Source organism: Silurus aristotelis (assembly GCF_946808225.1).
Source record: "Silurus aristotelis genome assembly, chromosome: 11".
NCBI lineage: Eukaryota > Metazoa > Chordata > Actinopteri > Siluriformes > Siluridae > Silurus > Silurus aristotelis.
This window is the reverse complement of record NC_139584.1, coordinates 5,310,153-5,333,976: the sequence shown is the minus strand read 5'-3', so window position 1 is coordinate 5,333,976 and position 23,824 is coordinate 5,310,153. Positions and strand designations below refer to the sequence as shown.

At 36.6% G+C, this 23,824-nt stretch overlaps 3 protein-coding genes across 7 annotated transcripts in view; all 3 read right to left on the bottom strand.

The window, feature by feature from the left end:
• Positions 1-1,437: 1,437 nt before the first annotated feature.
• armh1 (armadillo like helical domain containing 1) lies at positions 1,438-6,875 on the bottom strand. 2 transcript variants are annotated; one of them, XM_083555241.1, is made up of 11 exons: positions 6,516-6,875; positions 5,849-5,917; positions 5,602-5,768; positions 5,282-5,478; positions 4,126-4,210; positions 3,932-4,048; positions 2,910-2,982; positions 2,509-2,638; positions 2,230-2,307; positions 2,012-2,093; positions 1,438-1,848 (listed from the first exon to the last, which is right to left on the bottom strand). In XM_083555241.1, exons 1-11 carry the CDS (start codon positions 6,746-6,748, stop codon positions 1,814-1,816), a joined length of 1,266 nt encoding a protein of 421 aa, XP_083411367.1. In that variant the 5' UTR covers positions 6,749-6,875; the 3' UTR covers positions 1,438-1,813. The 2 variants fall into 2 exon arrangements, with proteins under 2 accessions (XP_083411367.1, XP_083411368.1); XM_083555242.1 differs by having other exon boundaries at positions 5,366-5,478.
• Positions 6,876-9,383: 2,508 nt separating this feature from the next.
• guk1b (guanylate kinase 1b) lies at positions 9,384-19,274 on the bottom strand. 3 transcript variants are annotated; one of them, XM_083555258.1, is made up of 9 exons: positions 19,166-19,274; positions 17,151-17,279; positions 15,661-15,702; positions 14,418-14,495; positions 13,164-13,260; positions 11,826-11,964; positions 11,554-11,638; positions 9,732-9,817; positions 9,384-9,458 (listed from the first exon to the last, which is right to left on the bottom strand). In XM_083555258.1, exons 2-9 carry the CDS (start codon positions 17,260-17,262, stop codon positions 9,426-9,428), a joined length of 672 nt encoding a protein of 223 aa, XP_083411384.1. In that variant the 5' UTR covers positions 17,263-17,279; positions 19,166-19,274; the 3' UTR covers positions 9,384-9,425. The 3 variants fall into 3 exon arrangements, with proteins under 3 accessions (XP_083411384.1, XP_083411383.1, XP_083411385.1); XM_083555257.1 differs by having other exon boundaries at positions 17,151-17,262; positions 19,166-19,273; XM_083555259.1 differs by lacking the exon at positions 14,418-14,495 and having other exon boundaries at positions 17,151-17,262; positions 19,166-19,269.
• Positions 19,275-22,393: 3,119 nt separating this feature from the next.
• rnf220b (ring finger protein 220b) overlaps positions 22,394-23,824 on the bottom strand; it is a 49,071-nt gene continuing 47,640 nt past the window's right edge. For both annotated transcript variants that reach the window (XM_083554975.1, XM_083554976.1), the window contains exons 14-15: positions 23,207-23,281; positions 22,394-23,031 (exon numbers count right to left, since the gene is read on the bottom strand). In XM_083554975.1, coding sequence (XP_083411101.1) covers positions 22,960-23,031; positions 23,207-23,281 — 147 coding nt within the window. In that variant the 3' untranslated portion in view covers positions 22,394-22,959. The remainder of the gene's footprint in view (positions 23,032-23,206; positions 23,282-23,824) is intronic.

The window sequence follows — 23,824 nt, the reverse complement described above, 5'->3', positions numbered from 1 at the left end:
ATTTGTAAAAGCTGTAAAAAAAAAAAAATTGGTGTTTTTGTTTTGCATTATACACTTCCGCATAGATGACGTAGACCAATCAGAGTAAGGTTTCTCATCCGGGCATTTTGCCATATTATCTCTTCTTTCCAGCTAATATAGTATAGTAATTTTTCGCCATAATTGTCTGTGTAATAATATGTTGATTGTAGCCAAGTTTTTCTTAACACGTGTCAATTATTTTAAGCATCTCCTTGTTTTGAGACTTTTAAAATTATTTTAGAATTCTATTTCAAGCCATTAAACAATAAAAAATTTACAGTGCCTTAAACTCACACTTGAATTGACCTTTTGTAATTGTAATTGTAAATTGTAATTTAATTTGTAATATAATTTACTTTACATGTTTTGGTATTATTTTGAAACTTTTTAAATATTATTTTATTTTCTTATTCATTTCTTATTATTTTTTAATTGTTATTGTTCTTGAGTTTATGATATGCTACTCGGATTTATTGTTAAATTAGTTAAACAGTGGAATAATGACTGCTTGTTTGTTATTTAAAAGTTTAATAAACTGAAAAAAGTACTTTACCGCCATCTTGTGGTGTCATGACGGAATGACGACTTCGATACTGTACTGTATATTTATTATCTGTCTGTTTATGGTCTTAAAATGATTAAATGATACACATTGACCCCCATTGTTTTCAATTATTAAACTATTTACAATATCAGTACTTATTATTGTATTAAAAATTTTATTACTTTCATTGTATGAATACAATATAACACCCATTATTATAAATTGTATTATTGTATTAATTATATTACGTATTATAATAATTATATTTAAAAATAATTAATATTAATAAAAGTGCACAAGAATTACGTGATAAATCATCTTCTGGTCCGTATGAAGAATTAATCCGTCAGACACTGAGGGGTATATCAATAATAATTTTTTTATATCAATAAATAATTTACACACAAGAAAACCATTTTAAATGTATCTGTATATAAACAACATGGATAATAGAAAATCAGATTTTTTCTTCTTTCTTTTATTCCTTTGTATATCTTTTCATCATGTTTCTTTCTTTCTTTCTTTCTTTCTTTCTTTCTTTCTTTCTTTCTTTCTTTCTTTCTTTCTTTCTTTCTTGACTTTCTTTCCTTTGTATGTCTTCAGCTTTCTTTCTCCTGTTGTAGTTTATTTCCTTTGTACCATCTTACTTTATTTTGTTCTTTGTCTTTCATCCCTTGTCTTCTTTCTATCTTTCTTTCTGTCTCCTTCTTCATTCTTTCTTTCTTTTGTATATCTTTTCAACATTGTTCTTTTGCTTCTTTGTGTGTCTTTTAATCATCTCTTTCTTTTTTTTTTACTTTCTTTCTTTCCTTTATGTCCTTTCATCACATTTCTTTCTCTCTTGCCTTTCTTGCTTTTGTGTCTTTCTATCATCTTTCTTTCTTTCTTTCTTTCTTTCTTTCTTTCTTTCTTTCTTTCTTTCTTTCTTTCTTTCTTTCTTTCTTTTGCCATTTGTTCCTATCTTCCATCGATCTATCCTATATATCCATCCATGAGTCATTTATATGAAGCACAATAGCATGAATGCAGGGAAGCTCACTGTTGGATTTTATCATGGTTTGTTGACTGGAACAAATGAATCACATACTGTATGAATTATGTATCATGAGGCTGTTTTGTGAAAAAGAAGGTGGAGAAATAAAAATCTAAAAAAACATCTGTGTGTATTTGTGTGTGCATGCGTGCATGTGTGTGTGTGTGTGTGTGTGTGTGTGTGTGTGCATTCATGTATAAAAGTAAGAGAAAATCTCAGGATTTCTGTTCTGTGTTCTGCTCTTCAAATTCTGGAATAGAAATGCAGATGTGGAGAAATCTGTACTTCATTTTGAACATCATTTTTAAAAAATCAAACAATTAAAAAATATATTATTATTATTATTATTATTATTATTATTATTATTATTATTATTATTATTATTATTATTTTAACATCATCAGACTTATTACCCCGTGAAAGTTTCACTTTGTTGTTCAGTAAGATATCAACCTGAACTTCATCCATGTTCATGTAGAGCAGCTCAGCGTTATGCTAAACACACACACACACACACACACACACACACACACACACACACACACACACACACACTTGCACCTTTATATGTGAGACAATAAATAAATAAATACATAAATGCAAAAAAAGTGTACCATAAAAGTACCAGTACCATAAAAAGGTGGAACAGAGCAGATCCCATGGCTCTGCACACATGTTCCTCAACCACTGGATAGGAGTGCACTAAATACTGCACACACACACACACACATACACACACACACACACACACACACACACACACACACACACACACACGCACACACATATCACAGATAAGAGAATAAATCTATACGCGTGTATTAATGCAACATTCATGTTAACCACGTGTGTGTGTGTGTGTGTGTGTGTGTGTGTGTGTGTGTGTGTGTGTGTGTGTGTGTGTCAGTACCTCTAAAGTCAGACTGGCCTGTCTCTGAGCGTCTGCGTGCTCCTGGTTGCCCATGGCGAATAGTAAATGGTGCACGGCTCCGAAGCGGATCAGTTCTTCAGACGTCTCACGCCTCTCCATGGCCAACATGCTGTTATATCGCACAACATTTAACGAAAGATTAAAGCGGCATTATGTAACTTTTTTTTTTTTAAGCAGAAATATAAATGTATCTGCAAATATTCAAAGTCGGAGCTCAGGGCTGTGTGTTGAAGTCGTGAGAGTCGTGAGAGTCATCTTATTATCAGTGACTGAGACTGAACAGACCTGATACCTCAATTCCATCTGTTTTTCTGTTTGTCTATATATCTGTCTGTGTGCCTTTGTATCTTTCTATCTAGCTGTATTTCTGTTTGTCTCACCGTAAGGCTTTGGCTGCTGCCGCCTGCTGGATGAACAGCGGAAACATGTCATCCTTTTGTGCCGTTGCTAGATCTGTAAGAACGTTCAGAAATAAATCAGAATCATTTATAATACATCTTGAAACATCTAAAGATTATCCTTTTTCATAGTACAAACCAATGGATATAAAGTTCAAATATATTATAAATATCATATAACATTTTTGGCTTTGAATTAATCTAATTATAATTTGCGCTATATGTGGAAATGAAGGCATGGTAGAGCACTGGACTGTGAATAGAGAGTGGAGGAATCGAGTTGTAAGGATCACACGCCTGAGTCCTCAAGCTCTCCACGTTGGTGCGGAAACCCAGGAATGTTGAGGGTCTGTCTGTCTGTCTGAACTTACTTAGCTATCGGCTCATCTATCTGTTCATACACACTCTGCTTTGTGTGTTCGTCTCTCTTACGGCTTTCGTCCTGCTTCTTTTTTATTTCTGTGCTGCTTACTATAAGAAAGCACACTCATTAATATAATTATGCACATCCTTACCACTTAATTCCTCCAGCTCTGCCATCCAGTCACAATTCAGCACTTGACCATGTCCCAACCTCCACATTATACTTTAATTTGCTGTGACATAACAATTTCCACTAACAGGATAAATAAAGTCTGTCTATCTATCTATCTATCTATCTATCTATCTATCTATCTATCTATCTATCTATCTATCTATCTATCTATCTATCTATCTATCTATCTATCTATCTGTCTGTCTGTCTGTCTGTCTGTCTGTCTGTCTGTCTGTCTGTCTGTCTGTCTGTCTGTCTGTCTGTCTAATAATAATAATCACCCCTATTCTTTCCAACATCTCTATTAATGTCTTTAAAATATTTAAAATATTTTATTTAGCCGAGGTTTGTAAAGTAAATTGTATTAACATTAATCAACAAATAAAAAAAACTGCAATAAAACCCCAAAAAATAAAACTGCAGATTTGTCCTCCTGTCCGAATGCAAGAAACAGGAAGTGATGACATACCCTGCAGGATCTTGTGTTTGTGAACCCCTTGGTTTTTCGGTTTGAGCAGATTGATCAGAGCGGGTAGCAGGGTGTCTCTCACGTCTGTGTGCTGTAGATATTTAATCAGCTCTATAGCTGGGGGATGAAGGACTTCATATTAACACAGGGAACACAGTTTTTTTACACAGTCTGGTAAATAAAATCAGACTCACCTTCGTACTGCACCCCAAGATGGTACGAGCACAGCACATTCAATAATGGCTCCACAATAGCAGGATGAGCCGTCTTTACAATAGCCTGATGAACAATTAAAGAGATTCCTGTTCACACAAGTGGTGCAGAGATAACAGATTTCCGATAAGACTACACCGGAGATTAATGACGCTGACTGGTTATTACTATGAGCAGCTAAGATTTTATTAAAGTGAACGTGAGTGTGTAAAATCTGATTTAAAACACTGCGAACTTGAAATGATAATGGAGAGTCTGGTCTGAGACAACATGAGATATGGAACACCTTCAAACATTTCCATAGATGGATTCTAAGACTGCTTTTGTTTCCACATATGGAGTTAAAAACACAACCACTTTTTAAAAACAACTGCTTTCATTTACACATATTTATATTACATTTACTTTCATAGCATTCATAGCCTTGCTCGAGGGGCCCAGCAGTGGCAGCTTGGTGGTGCTGGGATTTGAATCTCATGACCTTCTAAGCTACCACTTCCCCACATATTTGGAGTTAAAGACACGCACTTTCCGCATCTTCAGTGTCCAAGGCAGTACAGGTACAACTACACAATTAATCCTGTGCTTTGGTATATTTTAGTAGACAGATTATAGCATAGACATGTTTTTAAGTCCATGTATGGAAAGGAAGATCACCTCCCACTGGGTGTTCCATGAAAGCCATAGATGGTAAAGTGGGTGTGTATTTAACTCCACATATGGAAATTATATCAGCTGGGGCTGTGTGTGATCAAAAGAGCTGTAGAGATGATGAGATGTACTTAGTGGTTGACAGCAAAGAAGTAAATGTAATTTGTTACTGTACTTAAGTAGCTTTTTTGGGTAATTGAACTTTACTTAAGTATTTCCGTTTTAACTTGACTACATTTCACTGTCAAATATCTCATTTTCTACTCAACTACATTTAGCAAAATACGTCGTTCGAGTTGTGTGGTTGTAGCTATACTGTGTGTTAAGTGTTTAGAGTGAGTTGTTTAGTTGTAGCTATACTGTGTGTTAAGTGTGTAGTGAGAGTTGTGTAGTTGTAGCTGTACTGTGTGTAGAGTGTGTAGCGTGAGTTGTGTAGTTGTAGCTGTACTGTGTGTAGAGTGTGTAGTAAGAGTGGTGTAGTTATACCTGTACTTTGTGTAGAGTGTGTAGTGTGAGTTGTGTAGTTGTAGGAGGGCTGTGGGTCAGCAGAGAGATGAGACTTGTATAAACCTGTGTTTGGTATAAGGGGTTTCCATTAGCCAGAGACTCGAGCAGACATGAAGCCGTGTGCTGTGTCTCCTCTGAGTCAGACTTTACTAAACACTGCACTATGGCCTTCACACCTACACACACCACACACACACACACACACACACACACACACACACACACACACACACAATTAATTATTTATAATATATTGATTTATTTATTAAGTCTATTCTGTACCATACGTGTGTGCATACCATAGCTTTCACAGATGATCTCCTTGTACTTGCGGCCAGCGTTCGAGACGATGCAGAGCAGACGCAGAGCTTCAGCTTTCTCCTCATCGCCGCTCTGCTTCTGATTGATGATCTCCAGGAGCGTCATCACACCTCCAACCTCCAGGAACTCCATCAGGTACTGCTGACTGGAACCAAAAAAGCATGTGTGTATGTGTGTATGTGTGTGTGTGTGTGTGTGTGTGTGTGTGTGGCGGGGGGGTGTTACTTGCTGGCAGCCGAGAGGAAGACTCCCAGAGCTTTAAGCTGAAGATGCAGACATATGTTGAACATGTAGCTGATGAAGTGACAGTGAAGGAGACGTCTCTTACGCTGTGTATATTATAATAGAAAACATGCTGAAAGAGAGAGAGAGCGAGAGCGAGAGAGCGAGAGCGAGAGAGAGAGAGAGAGAGAGAGAGAGAGAGAGAAACACACAAAGAAAGAGACAGACAGAAAGACAGTCAGACCGCATGACAGAGAGACAAATATACACACTGACAGAAAGAGACAGACAGAGATAAAGACAGACAGACAAACAGACACTGTGAGCGGGAAAGAGGCAAACATACACACTGACAGACAGAGAGAGTGACAGGCAGAGAGAGACAAACATACAGACTGACACACAGAAAGAGAGAGACAGATAGGCAGACAGGAAGAGACAGATAGAGAGAGAGAAAGAGAGACAGACAGAGTGATAAAGAGATAGATAGTAAGGCAGAAAGAGCGAGTCTGAGAGAAATATACAGACAGAAAGACAGAGAGAGAAAAAAAGATATACAGTAATAATTGTGTGTGTGTGTGTGTGTGTGTGTGTGTGTGTGTGTGTGTGTGTGTGTGTGTGTGTGTGTGTGTGTGTGTGTGTGTGTGTGTGTGTATGCCTTAGAGGATACGTGAGCCTTATCCAGGCTGTGATGCGAGTGAGAAACAGACTGCCTGCCTGAGCAAACTGCAGCTCAAGTTCAGGACTGGTTTTCCCCGTGTTTTCCTGGAGGAATTTCTGTAGTATTCGCATGCGAGTACATTTATTCCCCCGATCCCACTCGCACAGGAAGCTCAGCACTCGACTACTTGCGGCTTTCTCTCTACTGCTGGACATGTTCACAGCACCACTGAGGAGAGACATGTTTACACCACCATCACCTCATCATCATCATCCTCACCATCATCATCAACTCAAAGAAGAGACACATTTACATCTTCATCATTAATTTTAGATTCATATATTAAAACTGTATTTAGTAAAATTCTTCATTTTTCACCCTAAACAAATATATGAAAACAAAAATATGAAAAACATGTGCAACTATAATCCTTATATCTGTATTCTGGGGTATACACCTGACAGTGTCATTATCATCATTGTTTTAATGTGAAGTTCCATTTTTAATCACTTCTATAGACACTTCATTATTTTTAGCTCCCTTTATAAATTACTATAATTTTTAGATTATGATTTAGAGTTTAGAATTAGGAATAAATATTCGTTCATTTTATGTATATGGTTACTTTTACACACACAAAAGAAATCTTATATACAGTACCAGTCTTGATACCAGTTTGACCTTTACATCTTTTTCAAACTATGGACAATTAAACTGACAGTGGACATTGGAAAGTTTGTGTATGTGTAAAATAACCAGCCTCAGAAACTGCCAAATTGCATAAATGATTCTTAAATTTTAAGAGGCAGACATATTTCAACATGCACTGATCAAAGAAGAACAGACACTTGAACTCCAAGAATCATTTATGCAATTTGGCGATTTCTGAGGCTGGTTATTCTACTGAATCTTCTGCAGCAGAGGTAGCTCTTGGTCTTCCTTATCTTAAATTTTATAGATTGACTGACCGTAATTTCTTAAACTAATAATGAACTGTCTTTTCTTTTTATATAACTGAGTGTTTCTTGAAAAATATGGATTTGTACAGTAGTTGTAGTAGAACTAATATGGCTATTGCCTTTTCTCAGCACAAGACAACTGATGGTCTAAAGTAAGGAGGCAAATAAATATCACAAATAAACTCTTGATAAGGCAGAACTGACTACCTCGTAAATCTGATAAGAGAATGCTATTTTGTTTACTACATAATTCCATAAATGTTCTTTCATAATTTATGTCTTTAGTATTAATGTACAATGTTGACAATAATGAATTTAAAGGAAGAAACACTGAAGAAGGTGTGTGTGTGTGTGTGTGTGTGTGTGTGTGTGTATGTGTGTGTGTATGTGTGTGTGTGTGTATTTATTTGTGTGTGTGTGTGTGTGTGTGTGTATAAAATTATGATTTATTAGTTTTGTTTTATATTAAAAAGTCTTATAATAAATTCATGTATATTATATAAATAACAAACCAAAGCTTTTACACAAATTTAATCTAGATTTTTCCTTTCATTAAGCTCTCAGTCAGCACATTCGTTTCTGCGCATTTTATGCGTCATAAAAACAAAGCAAATGTTTCTTGATCTCAACATTAACCCGAAAAATAAATGTCTGGGGTTTTTTTTGTTGTTGTTGTTTTAAAGAGAGAAATAAGAATTAAAAAAATACCTGTAAAATGATCACCAAATCTGAGCTGAGACTCGGAAATATATCCTGTCGCTAGGCAACGACTCCAAGCATTCACGCCTACGGTGTCCACAGTAGGACAGAAATGTCATATTACTCGCTTACCTTTTGCCCATGCAAAGGCAAAATGTAAGAGTAATACTTTCGATTCTTTTTGACCACAGATGCACTGTGTATAATTAACAGCATTAAAGAGTCATACATGCAGAATACCTATGAATCTTTAATAAACAAACCACTTAATCAACTCTATTTGTCTTTTGTTAATATAGGGGAAAATTATCAATCGCTAGACTTAGAGAGTCGATTCATGTTTGAACTCAGTCGATTCATTGTTACCCAGTTTTCTAGTGGTTTCATGTTCCTCCCTTATTCAAATGTAAAATTAATTCAGGATAAATATATTCCACTTTTCAAACTCTGTAAACCATTTTACATGAAATATACATTAGTGTAGAAAGTTCAATTACACATGATGTGTTATATAACGAATAAAGCTAGTTATCGACCAACATGCATTACTGTGTATTGGGTCATAATCACCATTAAGTGCCTTTGAGACTTAACAATTTCCAAAATATAAATTACTGGCTACTGTTAACCAGTTTGTATCAGCAATAAGTATTTAGAGTTAAATATCTGAAATGAAATATAGCTAGAAAAGGGTACAACCCGTAGTACTGTATATAGTTTTAATAAAAAAGAGTAGCAAAGTATATATGGTAAAGTATTTTTTTTTTATAAACCAAATCTTACACAAACTAATATATCTATCTATCTATAGAATAGCCTTTATTTGTCACATATACATTAAAGCACAGTGACATTTTTTCTTTACATATCCCCGCTTGCTTGGAAGCTGGGGTCAAAGCTACACACATTTATTCAGATAACATTTGTTCTATCTAGTTTATTATAATTATCTTTACCCAACCTTTTTTTTAGTAGTCTGTTAATTTACACAAACAAGAATGAAATGCTAATCTAATGACCACATATGCTTGAGACTGTGGTTTCACACTGATCTTTCACAATGATGATTTGTCAGCTGCAGTGTCAGCATGGTAGGCTGCAGTATAACTCATTATATAAAAAAGATATTTTGTTATAGTTATTAATAATGCCATGTTGATTGTTTCTCTCATAAACGGAATGTGAATAGTTGCTTCGAAGCCTGGAAGGAAAGGCTCCATGTCTGTTCCCAAGTGAATAAGATGGTTGGTTTTTAATTCTCTTACTTTTTAGCATCCTGGACCTTTTTAATTTCCTGAAATGAAAGAGTAAGAGTAAAGTACATACAGCACAAAAGAAATGTCAAAGAAATATATAGATAAACAATAAAACTTATACAAGCTCATCTTTAATCTAAATTCACTTGATCAACTAAAATGGCTCTGAAGTTTGCCTCTTTCATTTTGAGCTGCAGATACAAAGTTAAATTAACAGGTCACCCAAAGTAACTTGTGGTTTGGGAATGAAGGATATTTTGGAGATTAAAGACCTCAGAAGAAGATTTCATTTGATTTATTTCTAGAATTACCTCCATAAGAGCACGTTTAAGCTTCTCATAGGATTTGTCCAGTTCCTCATTAATGATTACAATGTCAAAGATGCCTGGTTCCTTACCTGCAGAAAGAGAGAGAGAGAGAGAGAGAGAGAGAGAGAGAGAGAGAGAGAGAGAGAGAGAGAGAGAGAGAGAGAGAGAGAGAGAGAGAGAGAGAGAGAGAGAGAGAAGAGGGGCAGGAAAAAATTTTAACTGTTATGTCAGATAACTGGAAAAACACCACGTCATGCAGTTAAAGACAAATAATAATAACATGGTTGGTGTGGAAAAGCAGCATTACTGTTAGTCTTCTACAACAACACGTCCAATAAAGCGTTTTTTCTTTTCATACCCTGGGCACCGTGTGTACTGGGTAGTGGCTAAAAGTTCAGGTGAGGTGTGATTTAACTTATACATTTACATTTACATTTGCGGCATTTAGCAGACGCCCTTATCCAGAGCGACGTACAAAAGTGTTTTGAGTCTCTAGCAATAAATAAATCTACACTGGTACGCCAGATTACAAACTTAATATGAATATAACTCTTGAATTCTACAAGGCAAACTTGGAAAGTGCTAACTTATAGGGTGAAGATGCTGAATGAATAAATGCTGAATTTGCTGAATGAGTTGAGGCACTGAAAAAGAAAACCCTTAAACTAGGAGGTAACACTAACAGTTTTAATATTAGTAGAGATCCAACACAGATGTAAGTATTTTCGTTCCTACTGCACACTTCACTGCTGTCACACTGTCCTCATACATGTCCTGCACCACCCTCAGATGCTTCTCTGACACACCTGACTTCCTCATACAATACCACAACTCCTCTCTCGGCACCCTGTCGTACACTTTCTCTAAATCCACAAACACACAATGCAGCTCCTTCTGACCTTCTTTATACTTCTCCATCAACATCCTCAAAGCAAATAATGCATCTGTGGTGCTCTTTCTCGGCATGAAACCATACAGTTGCTTACAGATGGTCATCTCTTCTCTCAGACTGGCTTCCACTACTCTTTCCCATAACATCATGGTGTGACTGATCAACTTTCTTCCCCTGTAGTTACTGCAGGTCTGCACCTCTTCACCTACCCCAAGCCCCTGTCTGACCTCTTCCCTGAATCTCACACTACAGTCTTTCTCCTTAAGTTTTCACCATCTTATTCTTCTTTCAGTCTTTAATCTCCTTCTCTTCTTCTTCACCTCCAAACCATCCTACAGGCCACCATCCGATGCTGTCTAGCTACACTGTCCCCTGCCAACACCTTACAGTCTCCAATCTCCTTCAGGTTGCATCTCCTACATAGAACATAGTCCACCTGTGTGCACCTTCCTCCACTCTTATACGTCACCCTATGATCCTCCTCCTGCTTTAAATAAGTGTTCACCACTGCCATTATCATCCTTTTTTCTACATTCCTCTCCTTAAGACCACACATTCCCATCACCTCCTCATCACCTCTGTCCCCCTCACCTACATCTGTAATTGTATTTTTAAATAATTAAAAAAACTAAAATATCACATGTATATAAGTATTTAGAGCCATTACTTTTAGTTATTTGAAGCACCTTTGCCAGCAATTGCAGCCTTTAGTCTTTTTAGGTATGATGCAACAAACTTTGCACACATAGATTGGGGAATTTTCTGCCATGGCAAATCCTCTCAAGATCACTCATGTTGGATGCAAGAAAATGAAAGAAGTGAAAGGGGTCTGAAATCCTTCTGAATGCACTGTATGCATGTCAAAACAAATAGCCTTCGGTTACAGCATTTTTTTCTGTCCAACTATTTATGTATGTATAATTTGACGTTTACTGAGCTCCATGTCGATACGGGCTGCTTCTAAACGTTTCTGTAGACTTTCTTCTGTCTCGGTCTGCCTGTCTCTGAGTCGTTGCTCCTAAAATAAATAAAAAAAGAAAAATAAAAAATTATAGATTTTTTTATATTAATTTATTAACATTTTTAATATAATTCCAACTATATCAACTATAACAAATAACTCCACATGCCTAAAGTAAACAATTAAATCTAGGTTCTCATTTTTAACAAAATCATATGAAACAACCATAACATTCAATTCTTACTAGGATCTCCATGGACGGAGGCTGGATGGAGATATAGATGGGGTTTAAGTCAGTCTCCTTGATGTTTTTGACCCCTTGAAGATCGACGTCCAGAATGCAGATCAGGTTCTGGGCCTGAACATCCTCTATGGCTGATTTACTATCAGGAGAAGTGAATTGATTCATTTATAAAAGAACACGCTGATAAAATACCTTTACATTCTGATGCTTTATCTAATGTAAAAACATCTGTTAATATTATGCTATATTGAAGCATGTTTATGTGTATTTAACAATCAAAAATAAAATGGTGATAATTGATGTGTAGGAAGAGATTATGATACACCATAAGGACAAAAGTTTTCCAGCCATATATGTTTCTTTCCTGAATTGTTACCTAAAAGTTGGAGGCTCACAAATGTATAAGATGTTTTTGGATCTGCTGGATTGAAATGATCTTAAGTCTCCTGCTGTATAGAGCTCTGACATCAACCCCATTGAACACGTTTGGGATAAAATGGAATAATGACTGCACCCCACGCCTCTTCACCTGACCCTACTGCCCATCAGTACCTGACTGTACGTACAAATTAATGGTGAATATGTAACGTGCAAAGAGTCACGTGTCACTTCAGTATTCAGTTTGCAGTAGCTGAAGCAATAGGGAGGTGCTAGCTTAGTGGTTAAGGCTCTTTTGGATCCGACTTTAGATCTGAAGATCATGAGTTCAAATACCAGCCATACCAAGCTGCCACTCCTGGGACCCTGAGAGAGGCTAATTAACCCTATAGCTCCTGAGTTGTTTGAATGAGATAATAGTAAGTCGCTTAAAAGGAAAAGGCATCTGCCAAATACCTTAATTGTAAATTGTAATTGTTGGGGAAAGTCTTTAATCCAAGCAGTTAGTCCTGAAGCAGTGGCTCAGCCAAACATAAATAATATCCACCTAGATAGATAAATATCCACCTAGATAGATAGATAGATAGATAGATAGATAGATAGATAGATAGATAGAGAGATAGAGAGATAGAGAGATAGAGAGGCAGGCAGGCAGGCAGGCAGGCAGACAGACAGACAGACAGACAGACAGACAGACAGACAGACAGACAGACAGACAGATAGACAGATAGATAGATAGATAGAGAGATAGAGAGATAGAGAGGCAGGCAGGCAGGCAGGCAGGCAGGCAGACAGACAGACAGACAGACAGACAGACAGACAGACAGACAGACAGACAGATAGATAGATAGATAGATAGATAGATAGATAGATAGATAGATAGATAGATAGATAGATAGATAGATAGATAGATAGATAGATAGATAGATAGATAGATAGATAGATAGGATGAAGTTTTACCTGGTTCCATACATATTTCCTAAAAAATCTGCATTCTCGATAAAATCTCCATTATCAATGCCCTCCTGCATCTTCTCCCGGGTGGTGAAGTGGTAATCTGTGGAGGTGAGCAGATGGTGGATTACTGTTAGGACATGGAGGATTAATTAAGGTGTTATACCATCTCTGTAATGTGGTGATTTCTCCCAACAGCCAAGGGTAGAAGTATGACCTAAAAATCCACAGGGTGATACACAGAGCACAAAAAAGCCAGGCAAATGCTCAAGTACAAAAATAACACAAGACACACACAATTTAACAGGGGAAATCAATGTTATAGTCCTTACATTAATATACACACAGTGGCTGTCAAAAGTTTGGAAACAGTTAGTCTTTAACAGTTGAGACACATGCATGTTCCTTTTGTTTTTAATGCAACAAAGTATGTAAAAGGCAAATACACAAAATAATTGGACAAGCAATGACAGGATGAAAGTGTGGACCGAAGAGTCCAGATTTGACATTTTTTGCAAAAAGAAGATATTAGCAGACTGCCTCAGACCCACAGTCAAACAAGGAGGTGAAAGCTTAATAGTTTGGGGTTGTTTCAGAGCAGGGAAGGTGAAAGAAAACCAACATGGATGCCATTCAATACTTTAACACAATGCAGATTAATCTGGACTGTGGCTCATTGAAACCAACTTCACCATACAACAAGACTTTGGCCAAAGCATCTGTCCAAGCTCTGTAAGCGTTATTTATATAGCAAACAGTCGTCTGGAACTGGATCACAATGTCAGAAAGAAATCTCCACCTATTGAAGAACACCTTTGGCAAGTTTTAAAAGAAGCATAGCAAAGTATTTCAGCTGAATGTTTGGAGAAACAAACTATCCAGATGCTAAGAGTGTATAAAGGTGTTATTCATGCTAAGGGAGGATTTTTCAGTGAAAAAATTTTTTAATGATTTATTAATTTTTTAAACCATCTGTTGTTGCATATTGAAGAAAAGCATGTGCATATATTTGCATGTATCTACCAAACATAATAAAAGTTTAGGGGTGTCCAAACTTTTGGCAGGGATACTGAGGGGGCTATTTTCAAAAAGCCTTTTACTCCAAAGTGCATACTGATGTTGATGAAATCTTCCAAAGCAAAACTTTGCATGCCAAATTCTCCTACAATTTTTTTGGAATCAAGAAAGATGAAAGTAACCCCCCATCACTCTGTTGTCATGGATCGGACTATTTTGAGATTTTTGAAATCAAATCTACACCTTGAGACGATAAAGAGGACAGGACGCCTGCTACAGGCAGTAACGTCGCCCCCAGAAGCATTGGGAGACAATTCAGTCCTATAGAGAAACAACAAAGGGGACAAAATATTTCAAATTTTTACCCCACTGTTTTTTTAGACACAGTTCACTTGGGAGTAAGAAGAAGCAACCCTACATTGTCAGTGTCTTGCAAAATGTAACCCACTGGGATTGAAAAAGGGAATCATACTTTTTTAAGATCACACAGCTGGGTCCAAAATTCCTTGGTCCTGGTTTAAGAGTCAATGTTTAATTGTATGAGAACTCACAAAATCAATTATTAATCTAAAAATCCTTTTTTTTTTTTTTTTTTTTTGCCATTTTTTAAAAGAATTATGGAGTTTTATTTGAGAAATTAAAACAATTCTTGGAACTCAGATGTTTAGACCCAGTTGTAAGATAATAGCCTTATTATTCTTTACTATACAATGTCATTGTTTTTCTGTTTATTTCAATCAGTGGTGGACAGAAACCAACTAAATATAATTTGTTACTGTACTTAAGAAGTTTTTTTCGCATAAATCTACTTTACCCAAGTATTTCCATTTGGGGAGAATTTTGCTTAAACTTCATTACATTCAAAGTCAAATATCTTACATTTTACTCAACTACATTTCCCGAAATCAGTCGTTCCTTTTTATTTAAGAGTGAAATAAAACCCTCATGAGCCCAATTCAGAAAAAAGAGGAAAGGAGTAGGCTGAAAACATGCAAAAGATAAAGTTGCCACTTGCCACAGCACCCGTGACCTTACAGCACCCGTGACCTTATTTGCATGATTTTTGTGAAGTTGTTGAAAAGATGGTTCTGGGCTCATGATAATTTATTAGATATCAATCAGTGTTTGACTCATTAATATTATTCTATTAATAGATTAATGTGCTGAGAGAAACATTAGAGTTTTACATAAACTAAGTTGATTAAGCGAAGCGTCTTGTGAAAAATTATAATAGGATATAATTTTAATAAGCCATATTTAATAAGCCAAAATAAATCATAGTACTTGAATCCTTAAGTACATTGAAGGCAAATACTTTTGTATTTTTGCAAGTAAGTTAAAGGGAGCACATTTACATAATATTTTAAAGAGTGTATCTCTACTTTCTTCTCTACTCTACTTTCTCTACTTCTTTGTTTACTTTCTCCACCACTGATTTTGATTTAGTTCACTGGTAAATCCATAGTGATGAATGGGTCAGATTTACCTCTTCCGTTCTCTTCTCCAGGACGAGGATTCCTGGTTGTATCTGCATAACAAAGGATCAGTGTCTTGACATTTACTTAATTCATCAAAGCCAGTAAAAATCTCATCACTTCATTCATTCATTTCCATTTACTGAGTAATGATTGCAGTCACAACAGGCCAAAGGTTCTAGCTCCAACTGGATTCCAAGCAGTTGCCATGTCCCCCGGTAACGATCCATGAAAAACCCAAGCTATTTTAACTGGTTCTTCTTGATTTGGAAAAGTATCAGTTCTACTCCAATTTCTGTCACTTGATTTTCCAATTTCTGTCACTTGCACTCACAACCTTATTTACCCATGAAGGCCGGTGCTTCCTGTGAAAGTGCATGCAGCCTTATGCTGCCATTTGTTAGCATGTTACAAAACTAGTTTTGAAACTTTTTGATACCACTCTGTAGATGTTTGTATAACTTTGCAGAGTAAAACCTTCCATCCAGTCCAACTGCTGTAATATATCTGGTTTAATCACCTCCTCTCCTGTCATTTTGCTGCATATCCATCACCACACTTACTATATTTCAACCCCAGAGATAGTGTTATCTGATCATGCCCACTGAGCTTCTACTGCTCATGAATTTTTTCCAAAGGAGGTCAGAATTTTCCCATGCATACCTCTTGGCTCGTTTATCCCAATTTCACCTCTCCTCATAGCTACAATCTCATCCTGAACAACCACCTTAAAGTCCCCCACTCACCCTGTGGATTCTATAGGAAGAACCTTCAAGCAATTGCCCCAAAATTACCAATTTCACCACAGAAATAAGTCAGAAGTTTCATTCTTAAAATATACAGCTTCATAAAAGCAATTTACGTGTTTTCTACCTTACTGCCTGGCTTTCAACCTGGGACTCCATGCACAATTCTATAGGAACTCCAGAATATGAGAGGCACCAACCATGGTGGAGATGTTTAGTACTAGAGCCCCTAATGTGTGTGGATGTAAGAGAGATTATAGCTAATATATGTATTCCCAGCTAATAATAATTTTAGTGCTTTTATACCGAGGTCTATCACAACCATGCTGTATGGGTTCTGGTAGCTCTAAGATGTTAAACTATTTCAAGGGGGATTTTAAGTTTAGTGTATGTTTTACATCTTCAGGCTTGACAGTGGTGGCTTTTGTACCATGGCATTCATGTAGTAAGAAATGAATACTTAAACCCGAGAGTAAATAAAGAGCTGAATTAATTTGTACTTTGGCAAATTTTGTGTAAGATCCATCTAAGCATTAATCTTATTAAATCAATCGATTTATATTAAAAACATTGCCACACCATATGTGCCTGTCAAAACATAGCTATTGGCTAGTTTCTGAAGAAGTCATGTAACAGATCTTTGTTTCCGTTCTAAGTGCTTTTCTGACCTACTGAGGGTTTAGTAAGCTTGTTTAGATGATGGTATAAGGACGGCTTAGACATAATTAAAGGCTTTATATGCCACCGTTGCTTACGGGAGACACTGAATCCAAACACTCCCTCATATTCCAGCATCAGCCTCTTGAGTAGAGTGCTTTTCCCTGCTCCTGATGGGCCACTCAGAACCACAGGCCTCGGTCCTGGCATCTGTGAAATGAATAAAACTATTGCATATAGTGAATTAACTACTAGGCAAGGAGACATATTGTGCAAAAATTCACATATGTAAATTGTTTGACAGGTGACAAGTGAAAATATTTGTTTAATAGTTAAGTGTCAACAAATGTTAATAAATAAGTAAAATCAGGTTAAAATAAAAACAAATTTTACCCTAATTATGCACAGTGGAATTTTATTTGTCAAATATGATACAGCAGCCCTGAATCAGATAGGATCAACAGTGGCCAAGAGTGGCCACCAACAGTGGCCAAACTTGATCAATAACCTAGTGCCTTAACAGTTAAGCCTGGTAGCACCACACACCATGCTGGTGGCATCACACCACAAGAATGTGCTACTGGTGCTACCAGATAAACAAGTGCCAAAAGGGCATTTTGGAATCATATATGGTCTTCAGTAAGAGATTCCAGCCACTATGAAGTACTGTTCTGGTAACAGTGCATTCAGTCTGGCCATCTGGGGAAAATGAGCCAAAATAGTAATTTGGGATTCATTATGAAGATGCATTTTGACCATTGGGGTTGCATTCTGACAACCATGGTTCCAGTCCAGTCTTTAGGGATACATTCTTATTATTGAAAATGCATTTTGGCAATTATGGTCACAGCCTAGTTTTCAGAGACACATTCCGGCAATTGGTGATACAGTTTGGCCATTGAGGATACATTCTGGCTCTTATGAATATAAAACATTCTGGCTATTAGGATACATTCTGGTCATTGAGAATGCAATCTGGCAATTATGGTTATAGTGTGTCTTTAAGAGGATACATTTTGACCATTGGTAATACATATTTGGTTTATGAGAAAACATTCTGGCAATTATGGTTACAGTTTAGCTTTCAGGGATACATTCTGGCAATTGGCAATACATTTTGTCTATTAGGAATACATTCTGGTAATTATAGTTACAGTCTTGCTTTAAGGAGATAAAATTTGACTATTGGGGATACATTTTGGTAATTGAGAATACATTCTGGCAATCATGGTTACAGTCTAGCCTTCAGACATACTTTCTGGCCATTGGGGATACATTCTGGCCAATGAGACTATATTGAGGTCATCAAGAATGCAGTCTGGCCATTATAGTTATAGTATACATACATTCTGGCCAGTAAAGATACATTTGTGATAAATACTGGATACCTTCTTACTGCCTGGGACACATTCTGACCATCGGCAGACATTATTTTAACTTGTTAAAGAAATTTATTTCAGGAATAGCTTTTGTTATGAATCTAATATGCACAAGGATGTAATAACAGTAACATAGATTTGAAACACACATTTGAGGTAAACACAGATTAAAATAACATGCTTTAAACCTGCTTACTGATGGCAGCATATTACCATAAACTGTATAAAGTCTGATCTGTATCTGGTTCAAAAAGGGCTGTAGGACAATCCACAGTGTTGGATACAGATACACAGAAACATAGAGGGGTGTCCAATCACCAGACATAGCATGCCCTATAAAATCACATTGATCCACAATGCAGTTTAAAACATACTTAAGGAGTCAAGTTGGGTTAACAGAGAGGATTAGAGACCGGCAAGGCAGCAGAAGTAGCCGAGTGACCTCTTTATTCTATTATGACACTGTTACGACAATAGACTAAGTTGAGAAATTCAATTATTTTAGATGTTTTCGTACTATTGTTGTTCTTATAAAGTGATAAGGCTTTGAAAAAAATATTTGTAGGTTTCATGATAATGTAGTCCAGATAAACATGTGCTATGTATTCAACCATACAGCACACAGGTATTATTATTATTAGTAGTAGTATTATTATCATCATCATCATGAAGACATTATATAGTGTAATCAAAGGGGTTTGATATAAAAATGAGTATAAGATTACACTTCTTACCTTGTCAGTGTTGTGCAGGTGCAGTTTGTCTGTGTGTGTGTTTGTGTGAGTAACCCTCAGACTTAATGCTCATCTTATTTACAACCACAATAAGCCCGCCTCCTGGATGTTCGAGCCAATCAGAACCCAGACATTTATAACAGCACTGTATTTCTCTAAGCTTATCTATCTATCTATCTATCTATCTATCTATCTATCTATCTATCTATCTATCTATCTATCTATCTATCTATCTATCTATCTATCTATCTATCTATCTATCTATCTATCTAACTAACTAACTAACTAACTAACTAACTAACTAACAGTGTCAGTCTGTCTGTGGGAGGGATTTTCCAGCTCTATGGACTTGGTCATCAGTCTGTCTGTCTGTCTGTCTGTTTCTTTCTTTCTTTCTTTCTTTCTTTCTTTCTTTCTTTCTTTCTTTCTTTCTTTCTTTCTTTCTTTCTTTCTTTCTTTCTTTCTTTCTTTCTTTCAGAGGTCAGGTCTCATTGGATCATGTCCTTTTCTTATATAACTTCAGCAGGTGAGTGAGCTGTTCTCAATCATGGGATTAAATGACAGAGCATTACCAAGCACGAGAGCTTATCCAACCAACCCCCCCCCCCCCACACACACACACACACACACACCCCATACACACTACATCTTTACCTGTATCATAAACACTGACACTGAGGACTCCTTCCACCAGTGTCACGTGTTAATGTTTATATGACGTGTCACCTGTGCCAGTCCCTGCCAGTTGCTATAGAAGCGGCACTGATAATGTATCTGAAAGAGCGCATTAATAAAAAGCTATTCAACTGAGAAACACACAGGCACAAAGAATCACAAATAAACACCACTGCTCTGATGAAACATGTGCATGTTTATTTACATGTCATTAATATCAGATTAAAACTATTAAAAGTGCTTAATCGCTCCAACGTTCAGTACATACATGAACAAAACTATAGCGCTACACGCCGTACTCAAGAAAACTCACATCTTATGTTTGAAATAAGTAACAAAGCGTAGTTACGATATTTAGTCATGGGCTCAGAGCTGGTTTGTTTGTAAATTTTTCCTCAGTTAAGTCTCTGCTGAGAATCTTGGCTCCGCTACCTGGCCTCGTCTTCAACGTCGTCCATCTTGTCAGACTCGTGACCTCCACGTGGCTTCCACTGTGACTCACTTGATTAGCTCTCATTTTTAGCTCTCAATTTGAACACTCTGAGCTCAAGATTGCTAGTAATATCATACAATGAAGAAGAAAGGAGTAAATATTCGGGTGTCATCTTAATTGGGTCGTAAGGCTACCAGGATACGCATTTAAAAGAAAACAAATGCTTAAAGTGTATATATATATATATATATATATATATATATAGAATAACAATCTGAGATTTCTTCACCTTCATTTGCTAAACAGGAGCATATCCCAGGGTTCAGTTGGGTCCAAAACCCCTTTATTTTAGTCTTTTAACTGTTGGAAGAATTTCAAAACATCCTAATAATAATTATCGGATAACAATCTAATCTGATGATCTAAATGTTTAGTATCCTGTTTTTACTCAAATGTGCTAATGAATGATAGTAAAATGACTGTGACTAAAATCTTACTCTACAGTCACAAGCTCATGTTGAGTCGTAAAGGTCCCCAAAAATCTATTTGACGTATTAAATTACAAAAGTTATTAAACATACAAATGTACAAGTTCTCTGGTTAATATATTTACATCAAAAGAGAGATCGAGAGAGAGAGAGAGAGAGAGAGAGAGAGAGAGAGAGAGAGAGAGAGAGAGAAAGAGAGTGTGTGTGTGTGTGTGTGTGTGTGTGTGTGTGTGTGTGTGTGTGTGTGTGTGTGTGTGTGTGTGTGCGCATTCATAAAGGGTCATTTTCAGAGATCACAGGTTTGATGCCAAGTCACTTAATTTCCGAGAAAACACTGTGACAATACAACATGGCTGCCACAGACCACATTTCCTACACACTGCAGCTCACCCAGCTTCGGATTGAGTGCATTAAGCTCTGATCACTGCACTGCACCATGCTCCTTCTGAGCACTGCTCGACTGCTCCCACCATCTCTCAGGGTAAGAGAAAGGTATATAAATCAAAACTGTTTCAGTTCTGTCTTTGAGGTGGTGGAATGAAATTCCCCATAGATGTCCGAACAACTGGGTCAATGCTAAACTTCAAACAACGGCAGAGGACCTCTTCCTGAAACACTTGAACTAACACATTTTCCCTGTTTGTTTAAAAAATGCTATAATTTCTCTTAACAGATTTTTACGTTGATGGTATCTTCATGTATCAGGTTGCAGATGGTATCTTAGTGGTACGATGCAGATAGCAAGAATTCAAAGCACTTTTATTCTTCGCTCTGGAAAAGAGGCATCTGTTAAATGGTGTAAATGTAAATGCATATGTGTTTAATCACTCACACTCAATCATATAGTATATAAACAGTATCTGCTGGTTGATATTTGACCTGTAATTTGTAGAACTATTCTGTTTCCTGACCAATAGATTTACTACTTCTTTTAAATTTTGTTCACTTTAGATTGATAAAGATTGTTTACTTGCATTTGCATCTATTGGTCTTTGTGTTGTGTGAAAATGGAGTTGTTTCTTTGCTGTAACGTGAAATTAAATCGATTTTGGCTTGAGAAATGTTCCTGGTGTTCAAAGTCGGGTTGCGCAGCTGCTTCAGTGGATTTTTTTTTTTTTTTTTTTTATTCACCTGCATGTAGTTTCATTTATGTTGACTAAAAGTGTGAGACTGAGGTTTTTAATGTCTTTCCAAGCAAACGCTGACCTTTTAAAAAATCAAGAAGAGAAAATATTGACTGAAAAAATACTTTTTTTTTTTAAATAGCAAACAAGCAAGAGTTGATTTAAAAATAAGGGAATAAAAAGAATATATATAAATGAGATATATGGCGATATATCTCATCTCATAGTAATGTCTCTGCATGAATTATTCAAATTGTAATTATCACATAATTCACAGGTGTAATTAAACAAAATCGCTTCTACGTGCATCATTCATCACAAAACAATGCTTGATCAGTCATTTTGCTTCATTATTGTGCTCTGATGCTTTTATCGTTTTGTTTGATCAATTTTGTTCCCTCTTCTGGTGTTAAATGTAGGTAAAAGGAAGTTCCTTCATCAATTTATATATATATATATATATATATATATATATATATATATATATATATATATATATATATATATATATATATATAATTTATATGAATATATTTTTATATTATTATTTTTATATTTTATATTATTAATATTATCTATTAATGAATAGTGTCATAATTACATGCTTTTTTTGTCCGTATATGAATATTCATAGCGTTCATGAACATATTTGCATAATTTTTTGCCTGAATAATATTTCCGGTAGGAAATATTATAGTTAAATCACTTTCAGATGGTTGTGCTGGATTGAACACCACTAATCACTCAAGCCGAAATCATGCAAAAAAAATGCCTTGTATTTTCTCATAGGTGGTTGAATTTGGCATAACTAAAACACTCCTCTGATAAAAAAAAACTCTGCCCACAAATGCGAAGCAAAAAATGTCATTTAACCTCTGAACGGTGCTTACACCTGTCAAATCTGTGAATATGACCCTATAATGAAACACAAAACAATAACTACTATTCATTTTCAATACACTGGAGTGTGACAGCATGAATAATGAAGAAGTGTTCTTAATCGAAGTCCAGTAAAAATGCCATCTTCATGTCGTGGTTGCTGTGGATGGTGTCTGATGCCTTATCATGCCCTTGTCACAAATACACACGCCGCAGGTCACCCGGTGAAGTGATGGTGTTACACTGAGGACACAGCTTCTTCGCTCCCTGCGAACACATGATTTACTTTAGCTTTCCTTTCATAAAATTAGAATGATTTCAGGAAGATTTATATACTGTAATAATGCAATAAGCTGGAATAAGTTGTTTTGCCTATACTGCAGTTATTACACATCAAGACACAATGTTTCAATTTGTGTATTTGTTAATGTGTGTGTCTCACCAGTGTACGGAGCCAGCACTCCTCACAGTGCACGTGCCAACACTGGATCGAAGCCAGCGGTATCATATACGAGTCCTGCAAAAATCAGTGAACAGTGAAGCAGTCGAGAATATCTGTAACATCTGTTTAAAATGATGAAAGCTACAAAACTCATCTATAAGAAAAATACTCGATTTCTGAGTGCATGTCAGGGCCAGCCACGCCTCCCCCCTGCCCTCGGCACACTCGCAGCGCCTCGCCTTCCTACTAATCACCTTCACCTGTCTCCAATCTACTCTCCCCCTTATAAGGCCCCCGTTCTCACTCAATCACCGTCTGATCTACAGTTCACTCAAGAGATCATTCCTGGACTTCCCATGTTCCAGATTATACCCATTTTCCGGTCTGTGCTTCTACCTAAGCTCCTGTTTTAAAGCAAATAAAGCGTGTTGGCTGCATTCTGGTCTCCGACTCCTGATCCGAGCGTGACAGAATATCGGACCTGTAACCGTCAACTTACCTCGATGGATCCACAGCTGGTTTCCATCTCGGATCCCATCAAGAAACTCGCCACCACTTTCCAGGAGGCTTTCGCGCTGGCCTCCACCAGCGTGGTTTCACATACCGCCTCCAGCAGCC